Source organism: Solanum lycopersicum, chromosome 9, assembly GCF_036512215.1.
Source record: "Solanum lycopersicum chromosome 9, SLM_r2.1".
NCBI lineage: Eukaryota > Viridiplantae > Streptophyta > Magnoliopsida > Solanales > Solanaceae > Solanum > Solanum lycopersicum.
The window spans coordinates 27,261,485-27,275,622 of record NC_090808.1 but is presented as its reverse complement, the minus strand read 5'-3'; the positions used below and the strand labels follow the sequence as shown (position 1 = coordinate 27,275,622).

Genomic DNA, 14,138 nt, shown 5'->3' with positions numbered 1-14,138 from the left:
TTTAAGTTAGCAAAAAAACATAGTTTTATGTGATTTTTAAGGTAACATTACATTTGTTGGGTTCGAGGAATAAAAGTGAGTCAATACACTAACGTTAAGGTATTTTGGACTCCAAAATCAAATGGAGGATATATTCGATCCATTTCTAGTTCAAGGGTATTTTTTACCCTTCTCTGTAAGTTAAATTAAAAAATACATAAATCAGCAATATAATAAATTAAAATATTGATATTTTTAATAAGTATTGAAAGTGTGGCTAAGGGATCCTATTAAATGCTAAAATATGAACATTTTGAAAATTTTCCTTTTATTTTTTTTGCTATCTAAATTGTTATGACGTATTTTTCATTTATCCATAGGAAGATCCAATCATCAAAATCAATAAAAAAAGACCATCATGGACCAAGATCCAAATGGATCAATCTTGTTGGGAGGTATTGCCCAAAGCTCTGTATTTTTATATACGCTTTTATTATCCTTCTTATTTCATTCTACTATAGAACAAATTCTTTCTGCTACGTTTGCACAATTCTCTTTTAAAATATGTTTCCTTGACTACTTTTGTTGAATATTTTATTTTTTGTGTTATCTGATTTCCTTGCAAGTTGCATACCTTCTTCCAAATGTATGAATGCAAATACATCATCTTTTGCGCCTTATGCAACAGGTTTTAATAGAACAATCAAGAATACACCTTAGCTAACCTTCAAACATGTTCTTTATCATGTAAAAAAAATATACATAACTAACTTAGAAAGTTGATAAATTCTTAACTTTCTAAATTGATTAAATATATTTATGATTTTCTTCGTATATAACTTACTATAATTATGCTTCAAACGTTATAACTCACACTCATCAATCAAGTCACTCAAACAATATCAATATCAAATTATACACTAGTACTTTATAATCTTACTCGTATACTAAACATTTATGTGTCAAGCCTGTGCTAGCATGGACACCTTTGTCTAGAATTTACATATTCTAGTCTCATTTAACATTTTTATTTTAATACCCATTCTTTGGCAAAAACTAATAGATAAATAACTTCATATATTTTTCCTTTTGTTCGGTACAAAAGAAAATATTTCCACAATATTTTTTCTAGAAAACATTTTTTTGAAAAATAAGTGACTTTTTTACTTGTTCAGGCATTTGGTTAGTTAATAAAAAGTAATATCCCAATATCGATATAATCTGAACACATAGTATGACACCAAATCAAACCCAAAATCTCGACCAAACACAAAACTCTATTATGTACCCCCGACTCCATGCTCATCTCTCAGCCTTGACCGAGACCTATGGTTTGGGTCCAACTTCAACCTGACTTCCAAACTTCCAAGCCTGAAGCAAAGACACCAAAACCAAACGTCAATCCCGACTTTCAATTCCAACTCAAGACAACTCACAAGCTCGACACTGAACCAAATCTCGACCCTTAACCCAAATCCAGATTGAGAACTGAATAGACGACAGATCCGAGGAGATTCTTGAAAAATATTTTCCTTATATCATGAAACAAAATCATTTTCTTTAAATTTGAGAAGAATAATAAATCTACTCAAAATACATTTTTCGGCCTAAACGCACTCACTACAAAAAGGATTCTTTTACAACTGATTTTGTTACAACCAAAAGACATATATTACAAAAAGAATATTATTATATCAAAAATACTTCCCTTTAAAACAAACTCACCATTGGGTTGGAATAAAACATTGGAACCCTATTTTTCTTCACCCAACAATTAATAAACAGCATTTACAGGTAAAATTAACTTACGAGTTTGTCTATACTTTACCTCTCTAAACACCAAAATGAAAATAAAAGAGATAGAAACACTTATTTATCAATAAATGAGAAGAAAAAAAAAGCCACTGCCTATATTTACAAATCATTTGCTTTAAACTTGAAAAATGTACATATCTTCACATTTGCTGTAACTAATACATCCCCAACAGCCTTTACAGGGTAAAATTAACTTAGAGCAGTATTTACTCTTCCAGCTCTAATATCAAAATGAAGGGAAAGATCAAAGAGTTTGTTTATCATAGAACAAAGGTAGAAACAATAAAAGACACTGCTACATTGAAGATCACCCTTATATTTTACAAACAAATACTACGACATTCTTCCTGATGGTTGTACTTCCATAAACAGCCTGCAATGGAAGTTGAAATGTGTAACCACTCCTGGTAACAGAAGAACCTCATCATTCAATAGGTTCAACTTGAACACATAAGTAATATCAACTAGCAATGGAAAAACTTATACCTAACTAATGACAAAGGTGATCCTCAGGGTCTAGATGCTTCGTCGTGCAATTGAGAAGATCTTACATTAGGTTCTTCCTGTCAACATTATCCAGCAGAATATAGTGGTACTGCACTTAGCTAGACTAATTTTCCCATGTGGAAATGGAGTTCCTGCTTGCAACATTGCTAAACTATTTTTTAGCAATATGAACTACCATTGCTTATTTTGCATGTTTACTACATAATATGCTGTACAGCAACTGCAGTTCGCCATTTTTATTACTTTAACATTCACCTAGGCTTCCCCCCAAATTGAGCAAGGAAAGAAAGCAAGTTAGTATATGCAAAATTCATTAATGTTTTGGCTTGTCAGATATCCCAGTTTCTGGCTTTCTGCATAACACAGTATTAACAAAAACACTTCTAAAGCAGCACATGCATGTCTTCCAAGGCAAAGAACTGAATTACATAACCTGACTAAAAGCTCATACATACAAGTTCCTAGTCAGATAAAAACAATACAAAAGACTCCCTCGTCCTTTTAAATGGTTAGATGTACCCTTGCTATTCTCCTGTAACACATACTAAGAAAGCACCTCAATCTATAAACTCCGCATCATGTCTCTGGGCCTAAAGTTTATGAAGCTCCATGGTTTAACCTATGTTAAGCAATTGTTGTCATAACTACAGGCATCATTAACAACAACAATTTGGGAACACTTCTTATTTATCAAAAATGGCTCATACACCCCTTTTGATCAAAAAATAAAATAACAAGGCTCATACAAACTTAACAAAAAAGCTGCAACAGAAACCAATTTTTAATAACCTCTTAATCATATATTCAGGAATCTTAATCGTGGTCCCCAACTCTCCATATCAACATCAACCTCCATCATAGACAACAACTGAGATTATCAAATAAGTGAAAATCCATGTCTCCAAAAGATCCAGGTTCCTTTTTGTTCACAGTTCTTTACACTAGTGTTGCAGTGAAGGATTATAGCCTCTTTTTGGTACCCTGTTTTTATTTTATGTTAATTATAATTATGTTGAATTGTTTGTCCATCAATTTTGTTATAGTATGGACTGTCATAGACCGGTCTTTATTACTTTCTGTTCGCTGGCTTTCCTTTATGTTAGTACACTGACATTGTATGTCCAATTTTGTTTCAGCAATCTGTATGGTCTTATGGGTAAATTCCACTTTGATGATATAGAACGAATCAAAGTCTTAATAAAGAATAACCTAAACACATGGTCAACATCCTGCAAAGTATTCAAACTATGATGACCAGAGAACTTCATAAACGTTTCTCAAAAAGAGGTTCAATATCATAATAGAAGATCAACTTCAAGAATATTTTCCATCACTAAAACCTCATCTTTACAACTAAGCTACATCTGTCAGGTAACCAGTCCCAAGAATGGAGAGTTCGGAACATTAGCAACCTAGCTTGGTGAAATAACCTTGTGCAATAGACAAATTAGCTCAACAAACCTAGGCCAGAGGGAATCAGGAATTCCAATATTAACGAGTAAAGAACCATGAAAATTATGATGCATCGTCGAGGCATGAGAGAACATCACAAAATAAAACTGCAGCAAGTATGAAAAGAGATGCACAACAAAAGAGCCCTATGGTAAAAACAAATTTTACTGCTGTGTGGCAGAAGACAATTTGCCAGGAGAAGCTTCTCCCATCCCCCAAAACAGAAGTTATGCGTTTTATGTTCACAGTTCAAAGGATTATGTATTATGACGAACAAGCTTCAATTATCTTCACTAACAGATCTCCTCTGACCAAACCCCATTTACATGTCATCCGAACTAGGAAATTTCAGTCTTATTAGTATAAATGTGTCTTTTCATAGTCCCTTTTTTGGTTGGCCATAAATAATACAAACCCCTTCCCTTCAATCAAGAAAAACAGCAATCTAATATTGATAGTCTGTTAGCCGAGAGCCACCAATTATAAATTTTCATAATAATTGTTGTACAGTTGTATTGATATACCAATCTAATGGTTGCTATGGTACATAACTCCGCAGTTCGTACACCGGTCAATTTTAGTAAACATGGAGACACCATAGAAAAACGAAAAACGAAAAACAAAAAACAAGACGCCCTAACTGAACTTCAATGTTAAGACCAGAAAAGCATCTCCAAGCAATGAAAAGGATGTCTCACCAAGTGCTACGCCTCAATCCCAAGCCAGCTGAGGTCAGCTATATGGACCATCACTATGATTTAGTTCCACTAGAACCAGTTCCATTCAAATTTTTTAATGTAATTTAGACTTCTCTAGTACCTACAAGTTCTGTAAATATTTTAAAAACTAGAATGGTAAATTGTAAAGCGGAATTATATTTTAACGCCAGTTGCTAACTGTATAGTACGTTCATGGATCACAGGTTCTGTCTCTGTCTCAGCAATTCTTCTCTTTCTGGGTAACTGTGTGCATCTCTGCTTTATGTATCACTGCAGCCCAAAAGTGGCCATAAGAATCCCTCTTACGCAAAGTGTATATTTAGTTAAGAAAAATGAAGTGCACATTCCAGTGCGGCAATGCCCTTTTTACTTAAGATGCTGCACAGCAAACTGTGCACTGTCAGGGCCAAACTGATCTTCACATACAGTTTTGCTTTTTTTTTCTTTTTTCAAAAGAGAATGTAGTGTTTTGTCTAGGAAGCAGACAGAAGAACTTCTATACCAATTCTTTATGGAGAAGTTTTCTTCTGTTGACCAACAAAAATTAAGGAATAACAAAAGAAGGTATGATTTGATATGATTCTCATTATTATGTAAGGATCAGGCCTTCACTATCTCCATATCCAATGAAGCATCACAATTAGTTACTATTTCATTCCCGAAGGATGAACGAGCACTCGAAGACAGAGGTAAGATCAGAGCATACATATAAAGGAACTCTCGCATAAGAACTGAAACTAATGCATAGCAACATATAATTAGCAGGAGACTTTTCCTGAACTAGGTTGCATAAGCAAGAAAGTGCAGAATATAGCTACAGATCCACTAGGACTAAGTTGACATAATTGTCCTAATACAGGAAAAATAAGTTTTCAAAACCATGGGCAAAACAACTTAACTGCCACAGAAACTTCCAATCCAAACCATCTTCCAACAACAGGGCGGCAACCTGAAATGACAAAGCTAGGATAAAACCCCCAGAAGAAGAAGAAAGATTGTAAAGCTAATCACCTACATTGCGGTGCAAATGCTTGACTGAAGGCTTAGTTACAACCATCAAACACAGCCTTTCACTTCCTATCTACTATCCCAAGCTCAAGTCTTTCTACCACGGCTCTCGAACACTGCCTTTCTAGTCCTCCCTTTCTCTTCAACTGAAGGACGATCACTAAAAGTCCTACAAAATGGTGGCAAAAGGAATTAGATTTTATGCTGCCGAATTTGTTGGTGTTACAAAATCTATCGAACACTCACTTCTGTTTCATTCGGTTTTGCTCCTTGATAGACCTGACCATATCCATAGCCATATCCTGGTGCTCTCTTGTCTGTGAATGCATATCTAGGCCCTCAACGGTTTCACAATCAACCTTGCAAATGCGGCACCATCCCATACTCGTGGGCTTCCTCTTTCTTGGTCTATCAAAGGAGTCCACATCACCCTGAGAAGTTGGGAGTTCAAAAAAAATTAATAAGAGGATATGCTAATTTTATGCACATTATGTCAATCACGTTATAAAAATGCTATAAAGCTCTATTTCCAAGAAATAACACATCAAAAAGGAAAATGAACAAGATGATTACAGGGTTCATAAGGCAAAACTTACTGCATAAAGTCCGTGATTCGGATACCCCGGAACAGGATACCTGCTCCTGAAGCCAGGCTCCCCAAACTGTGGCATACCAGGTTTGTTGCGTCCAACTGATTCATCAAAACCAGGAATATCTCCAAACCCAGACAACTCCCCCATATAAGCACGGCCAGCGAAGGAACCAAAGCCACCAGGTTTATCAAAACGTAAATGACTTGGTAATTTCGGAGGATCCAAAGACTCATCATGATGCAAATGACTCGGCATGTCTTTTCCAAACAGATCACCACTCTGGACATGTTTGTAAGGACGACCAAAGGTAGTATGCTCACCACCTCTCAAATCCCCAAGACCATCAGTCTCTACTCCATGTGGATGGCCAGGCAAAGCTTGGAACCTACTATTAGAGTATAAGCCGCCAGCTAGATTGGAAGGTAAATTGAAATGTCCTGGCCCTTCAATAAATTGACGGGGCTCTCTGCCACCAGTATCATCAAAACCTGAGTGACTTACAAATCCACGTTGTGGAATGTTAAATAACTCCCCATCAGGGTTTCTGGCAGACAAATAATCCAAATGATGCACACCGAATCCAGATCCTCCTCTTTTTCTATCATCGTCATGAGGACCAAGTGGTGCTTCTCTTTCTCCACTATCCTTGAAATGCATCGAACCAGGAGGATGATGTGGAGGCAATAATCTGTTCGGTGGAACCCCGGTACTGGCCTCAAATTTTGATCCAGAATCATATCCTAATCCGTGAGGAGGTTTGTCATGTGGCCGTGATCCTGCAACAACAAAGCTCATTATTTAGTGTAACTAATTAGGACATGTATTTTAACTCTTCTTGGCAAATTATTTAAGGAAATAATTGAATACTAAAGTCCAACTCACCTTGATCAGAAGGCACCGGTAAAGGAATTAAATGCTCCCCCATAGGCGCCTTCAACCTTTTATCCCTAGCAGATTCCATACTTCTAGGTTGGCCAAATGGAACCTTCTCAAAAGACCCTGAGGAAAATGGGTTTGATTGATTTCCTTCAAAACAATTCACCCTTTGGTTTTGAAACATTTCAGCCTCTGCTGGATTAACAGAGTGTTGTGTTCCACTAGGAATTTCAGCACCACTTAACAGTGCTCTTCCTACTCCCGTAATCCCCTCTGGGAACTCACCTGGTGGAGGAAAATGACCATGCCCCCTAGCAAAGGTTGTAATAGACCCTGGACCAGGGATACCACCAAGGGGGGCACTACTAGGCTGCTTCAAGAATTGTGGACGATGATCAAGAGAATTCAATGGCTGACCAGCCTGAGGTACATTCCCTGAAGGCATCATTGCAGTGGGGGGATATCCAGGGAGTTGGCCATGAGAAGTACTGCCTGCAGGTCGCACTGGTGATATTATCATAGGACCAACGGGCCTTTGCTGAGTAGACGGTCCATATTTCGGTTGTGGCATCCCATGCCCATACTGCTGAAAAACCCCTCCGTCAGTGGTAGCGTCATGTGAATCTCTTCCAGAGTTCAGATTCTTAATCGAACCATCGGTAGCATCAGAAGATCCATGCTTTTCCAGAGTCTGGTCCAGTTCTTTTGGAACATCATCACAGGCATCTTTGTCTGGTTTAACTGTTGCATCAGCTGATTTGGCAGCAGATTTAGGCTTCAAAAAAGTGTCATCTTCCTCTTTCTTGACAGTTCTTTTGTCCATAAGCTCATCTGAATCACCCCTACGGACATCTATATCACTGCTGGCCCTCTGTCTGTACTCATCATCAATTGATTTGGCTGGAAGAGAATTTAGATCCTTTTGAGCATTGTCCTGGGAAGGAACTCCCGCTTCTTTCCTTCCAGCAGTTTTGTCAGGTAACAGATCACCTTTACTTTCTAGGGCTAACCGTTTCTTCTGATCCACCAACTCATGCTCATTGCCCGTGTAGTTCCCATAACTTGGATTTATTTGCGGCTGGCTTAAAGCAGGCTGGACAGGTCTAACCTGGGCTGTAGTATTATATCCACCATGAGCCTGTGAAATCGACTGGACATGATTTTGCATCCCAGGCCTTCCTATATATGCTTGAGATTGTTGAGGCTGTGGAGGAGGTGGTAAGGTGGCATTTTGCTGCGGTTGAATATACCCATGCAAACTTTGAGGCACCACATTAGGAAGACCTTGTGGGCGAAATTGGGACTGCAACGGCTGCTGGTGAGTAAAATGACCTTGCTGGTGAGATTGGCTTGGAAATGGACCAGGAAATGTATGATGATGACTGTACTGTTGAGACATTGGCTGTTGATTAGACTGACCAGGATGTTGCTGAATTGAGTGTCCTGCTTGCTGAGCAATAGGATAAAGTTGAGATTGTGCAGGAACTTGACCTTGAGAAGGTACCAGCCCCGGTTGCTGATTGCCGATTAGACCCAGAGGTGGGCGCATTAAGGGAGGTTGAGGAACCTGACCATGAGTTTGAACCAGACTCATAGACCCACTAGTAGGATGCGGGTACATTGGAGGTTGCTGTGACATCCCTATAGCCACTTGCTGCGTAAGCTGGGTTTGTGGATAGGAATGGAAACCTGAAACTGCATTGGCTGTTGAAGGGAGGGTCTGACCCTGTGCATGAGCAGGCTGGCCGACCTGAGGAGGGCGCAATTGGCCATGAGATTGTGGATGATGTTGCACATTTATTTGCGGCTGGAGTTGTGAATGAGGTTGTGCTTGCACAGGAGGATGTGGTTGGGCTTGAGAGGATGGAGGGGGATGAACCTGGGCAGGAGGCTGCTGATACTGTGGCACTTGCACATATTGTTGTGAATGAGGCTGCATTGAATAGGTCTGTGAATATGGCGGAGGCTGAGTAGGTGGATGAGCACGAGAAGCTGGATATATTTGTGATGGAATTTGGGCATGAGGTTGCATAGTAGGTGGGAGCTGCTGTACTGGGTTGACTTGAACCTGATTTTGATGCTGTTGTGCCAGAGGTTGAACCTGTGGTTGAGTTGGCCCTTTAGGTAGAGCTTGCATTTGAGTATGAGATTGAGGATTAAGTGGCTGCGGCTGGGGCTGCGGCTGGGCTGGGGCCGGGGTCTGGGGTTGTGCTGGTGGCTGCATGTAAATGTGAGGTTGTTGCTGATATTGTTGGAGGGACTGTTGCTGATAAGGATAGTATTGTTGATAAGTTTGTTGTTGATAAGGCTCATATCCAGCATATTGCTGATAATACTGCTGATACTGTTGCTGATACCACTGCTCTGAAGTAGGCACACCAGCTGAAGCAGTAGCAAGAGCCTGAGAGCTGGCACTTGTTTGCTGATTGGGATCTTGTCCAGGAAGCAGAGAAGCAGTTGTGGTTTGAGGGTTTGGTGTCTGTGATGCCGGAGTTCCTGAATGAGCCTTAGTTTTATTCAAGTCGGTACCAGCAGCAGTGGTGGCTGCACCAGAGCTAGGATTATCCTCGGCACCATGAGTTGCCTGTTGTGCAGGATATACACCCTGGATAGAACATATACTAAGAAACCATCCACAACAAAAAAGATGAGTATTGCATACGTATGAAAAGTACTCACAGGGCAACTCAGGGCATGCTCATGCACTTGTCGATGCACAATCTGGACTCCACATCTATTGCATACAACTGGGGAGTCGCCAAAGGAACAGCCAGAACAATGGGAAGTGCAATCAGAGAAGGAACCTTCCCATGTGCATCCACTTCTGTGATAGAGACAACGCACTTTAACTCTGCCTATGCTTTCAGCAAGTTTCTTGTCCGACTCGATAAGGGCCTGGGAGGATAAGTAAATGCAACATTCAAAATATCATGAGTAGCAAAAGCATCAGCAGTTATCTAAAGGATAATTTACTACAGGGAGCTCACTTTAGAGTCTGCTTCAGTCACCAAGTATCCATCATAAGGACAGGCTCGGCTCCCATTGGCAACATGTGCCAGACAAGGTTTGCAGTAGAGATGGGTGCACTGTGATTGGACGGCTTCATTAGGAAATATGAGTGTGCGACAAACAGGACAGAAATACTCTCCAGGATAGGTATGGATGTCAATTATGCATTCAATATCAAAACCCATATCAACTCAGGAGTAAGAAAGTTTTCCACAACACATCAATGCAATTATGCTTCTGGTAGATGAAAGCTGCTCTTGATGTGCAAACTGCAAAGTTCACCAAAATAACTACAATTAGAAACGCGAAAAATAAATGAAATACACATTCAGGTAACAAAGACAACAATTAAGGAAAAAGTCAAAACTTAAAAAGCCACAAATGCACCCACTTATGTGCAATGCTCTAACACTTGTATATGCTGAATACAAGTTCAGAATGATTTTTAAAACAAGAAAGAAAGTAAAGCAGAACTAGGTCTTGCAAAGATGTGATTATTAAAACAATAAGGGTCGTTTGGTTGGAAACAAGTTACCCCAAGATAACTTATCCCAGCATGTATATGGGACAACTTATCCCATCACTATGATATAAATGGTGGAATAAGTTATCACAAATCTGGTAACCAAGCAACATAAAAAAAATTTATCACATCACTATCATTTTTAATTCCTCACACCAAACAAGCCCTAAAGGTTTTTGGTTAACATTTCCAGTAATAGAAAAGGAAACGTATACACAAACAAGCAAAGCTTGAAGAAAATTACAGTAATGCAAATTCCAAATTATTCAATAAACCTTGACCTTGCTTTTTTTTTTTTGAACTATACAACTACACAGCACTCACTTATCAATGCAACCAAATTTATTCTCAATCTATCCTACAAGATTTACACTCCTCAACACCAATTTTGAATTGGGAATAATAGCAACAGTGACATAAACACAAAAGTTAACAAATAAAGATTGAATTCGAGCACAAATAGCCAACACCATCATAAGCTAATAAAATCGATTTCAAAACTTGAAAAGAATTCTTTTTCCCCACTCAAACTAACACAAACTTTGAGCTAGTTAATCCTTTGAACTACACACTAATTTATTCTCCATTTATCATGTAAGAAATTACAATCTTCAACATCAGTTTTGAATTGGGCATAAAAAGTGTGCACAGTGAGAGAAACACAATAGTTGACAAATAAGCATTGAATCATTCACTAAAAGTGGGAGGAGGGGCAGAATTCGAGCACATCAAGATTAATAGAGTTCAGACAAAAGTTATCATAAACCCAAGGGCCGCTCAACCCTAAGCCAAGGGCGTCCAAAGAACCCAAAAAAGAAACCCTAAATTCAGTTCACTCTAACGAAAACATACCTGTACAAAAAAAATCGACCAAGCGGCAAGATTAAATGAAGAACCAAAAGAAACCCTAAATTCAGTTCACTCTAATACGAAAACATACCTGTACAAAAAAGAAACAAAATCGACAAGAAGATTAAACGAAGAACCAAAAGAAACCCTAAATTCAGTTCACTCTAAAACGAAAACATACATGTACAAAAAAAAAATCGACCAAGAGGTAAGATTAAACGAAGAACCTAAAATAAACCCTAAATCAGTTCATTCGAATACAAAAACATACCTGTACAGACATAGAAGTAAATTATAGCAAGAGGTAAAGATTAAACGAAGAACCAAATGAAGATGAAGGAGATACATACATCAAAAAGAGAACCAGATCTGATGAAGACGGTGTAAAATGCTTTTTTTAACTTGTGAGAAGCACCAGCACACTTAAAAACCTAAGTAGAATATAAAATAAAAATATTATGTATTTATATGGCTAATCTCAAACTATTATAGACATACTTTTAAAATTTTATCATTTGTGTAATTATTATAATTAATTCAATTCTTTGAAATAAATATGTTTTATTAAAAATTTCAAGCTCAAATGAATTAGATTATTAAATATTTAACTTTAAAAAAATTTATCTTAATTTTGAATATATTTAATTATTATATTGAGAGATTATCTATTTAGTGTTGGTGCGATTATTCGTCGTTCAAAATAAATGTTCAAACATGTATCAAAAAATTATAGGGTTTATCAAAGATCACTCGATAGTAAAAGTGAATTGGCGAACTCTAACTAGTGAAGAAAGCAGTAAACTGGTTATACCTAGTGCGATGGCATTTATATAAATATATAAGCAGAAATAGGAATTTTTCGTTCTGGCTATAAACAGCGGCACCAGGGGTGAATTTATTAATTTAACCCTAAATCATATCGTCAAAGCCTAGAAGATATTTTGTGTCCAAATTAGACTACTAGCATTACTTTTTTTGTTATTTCAAATAACATATTTTTAGTTCTAATTAATTTGAATTTGTATTAAAAATTTAATGCATGTTACCTCACTAGTACAAATAGTGAGAGCTCCACTCATCATCTGATAGAATAAATAATTTATTAGACAATTTGTAATATATAAAGATCTAAAACTGAATAAATACATTTATTTGTGAAAGAGTATGATTATTCTAAAATGTCATCTTTGAAGTTTAGCATAAGAAAAATTTGAAAGTATAACAAAAAATGTTATTGTATTCTAAAGGGAATTGCTTGTATTTTCTTCAATTTGTATACATACAATATTTCTTTATGGAAAGTTAATTTTTTTCATGCTCAAGTCATTCCTTTTTTATTGTGCTTTTTCTATTTTTCTAACAACCTTAAACAGATCGATGTTATGAAGAAGATATGGCATCTACAACAGTATTTATATAATTTAAAGGGACTTAACTAATGATAATTCTGTCAATCACAAACTGTCACAGAATAGAAATACTTTAATTCTACGACTTCAAAAATTTTCTAATAACAAGTTTTGTGAAGTTAACATTGATTGACTTTTACTGCAATGATAAACAATAAATTAAGAAGGTAAATGAAATATTTGAATTATTTATCGTCAATCTAGCATTAATTGTGAATTATTATGCACAAGAAAATTCTCAGCTATTGTCTATTGGAGTGAAGAGTTGTAAGACGTTAAATTTTTTGACCTTAATACGGATTTACATGTAAATAATGGTATAAAAATTGTATAGTGAAATATGATAGTGGTGATCATATAAACAAGAAAGAGAATTGACGATTGTTATGGTTGTCTTATGAAAATTTCATATCTCAATGTCAGTTATTTTTCATTTCATTTATTTTCTGACTGGTTAAAAGTTAGAGAATTATTGTGTTCCTCTCGTTGAGAATGAGAAAGAAAGATGCAAGAGGAATGACAATGTTTCGCTAATTATGATGTACTAACAATTTCATAGCTACTCTTTTTATTCAATTGATATGGTTTCATTTTAAAGTGACATTTCGTAAAAAAAACTATTATAAAAACTTTACGATAAATTAATCATTAAGATATCAGCAACATGACCACAATTTTAAATAATTAAAATAATTACATCAAATAAATCAAGAAGAAAGTACAACTTTTTCTTCATAAATATGTGAAATTTATTTTTATAAATATTGAGGTAGATGACTATAAAGGTCCTTCTAGTCATTTTATAAATTTGATGTGTTTTTTTGTTTTGATCTTTTCATAGTTTTGATATGTGATTATAACTTGTAGAGATTGATAGTACAAATCTCTGGTGTGTTCGAAATTAGCAATTTGGATCATTGATTGGGTTCTTGAGTTTTGAGAAAATTAAATTTGATCGTGATCAATTTTCAATCGAGATGATCTTGAATCAGTGTTTTGATATTTTCAATAGGTTTAAACCGTGTTTTTTTTTTAAATTTATATATTCAATTTATTTTCACAAGATCCCAAACAGATCATAGAGATATACTTGAAGTTTTAATTATTTTAGACAATTAGTTAATTGATAATTAATGAACCAAGTTCATAACTCATTTAATATTTTTATGCCACGTGATTCATATAGAAAGATAAATTTAAGTGAGAAGGACTTAACATGTTAGTTAAACAATGAATTTAAAAGCTCCAAACAAAGAGCAGCTGGGACGAAAGTCACAACATTAACTAAAGTTCAAAGAGGAGATTTTCGATTTTATCTTGACGTTAGATATGTGAGATATTACATTTATACAAGTATTTTACAAATAATAATATGTGGCTAAATAAATGTCAAATAAGA

The 14,138-nt window shown here is 36.2% G+C and overlaps 1 protein-coding gene across 13 annotated transcripts; it reads right to left on the bottom strand.

The window, feature by feature from the left end:
• Positions 1-1,021: 1,021 nt before the first annotated feature.
• LOC101249008 (uncharacterized) lies at positions 1,022-11,796 on the bottom strand. Of its 13 annotated transcripts, none has more exons than XR_002028549.3 (11): positions 11,681-11,790; positions 11,334-11,421; positions 9,937-10,227; positions 9,629-9,844; positions 6,956-9,554; positions 6,077-6,849; positions 5,727-5,911; positions 5,488-5,649; positions 5,372-5,421; positions 2,281-2,432; positions 1,864-2,198 (listed from the first exon to the last, which is right to left on the bottom strand). XR_002028549.3 is itself a non-coding variant. In XM_019215636.3 (8 exons), exons 3-8 carry the CDS (start codon positions 10,141-10,143, stop codon positions 5,568-5,570), a joined length of 4,062 nt encoding a protein of 1,353 aa, XP_019071181.1. In that variant the 5' UTR covers positions 10,144-10,227; positions 11,334-11,421; positions 11,681-11,790; the 3' UTR covers positions 5,176-5,567. The 13 variants fall into 13 exon arrangements, 3 of the variants coding, with proteins under 3 accessions (XP_019071181.1, XP_025888760.1, XP_025888761.1); XR_011211715.1 differs by having other exon boundaries at positions 1,864-2,167; XR_011211714.1 differs by having other exon boundaries at positions 11,602-11,696.
• Between the last annotated feature and the right edge of the window lie 2,342 nt (positions 11,797-14,138).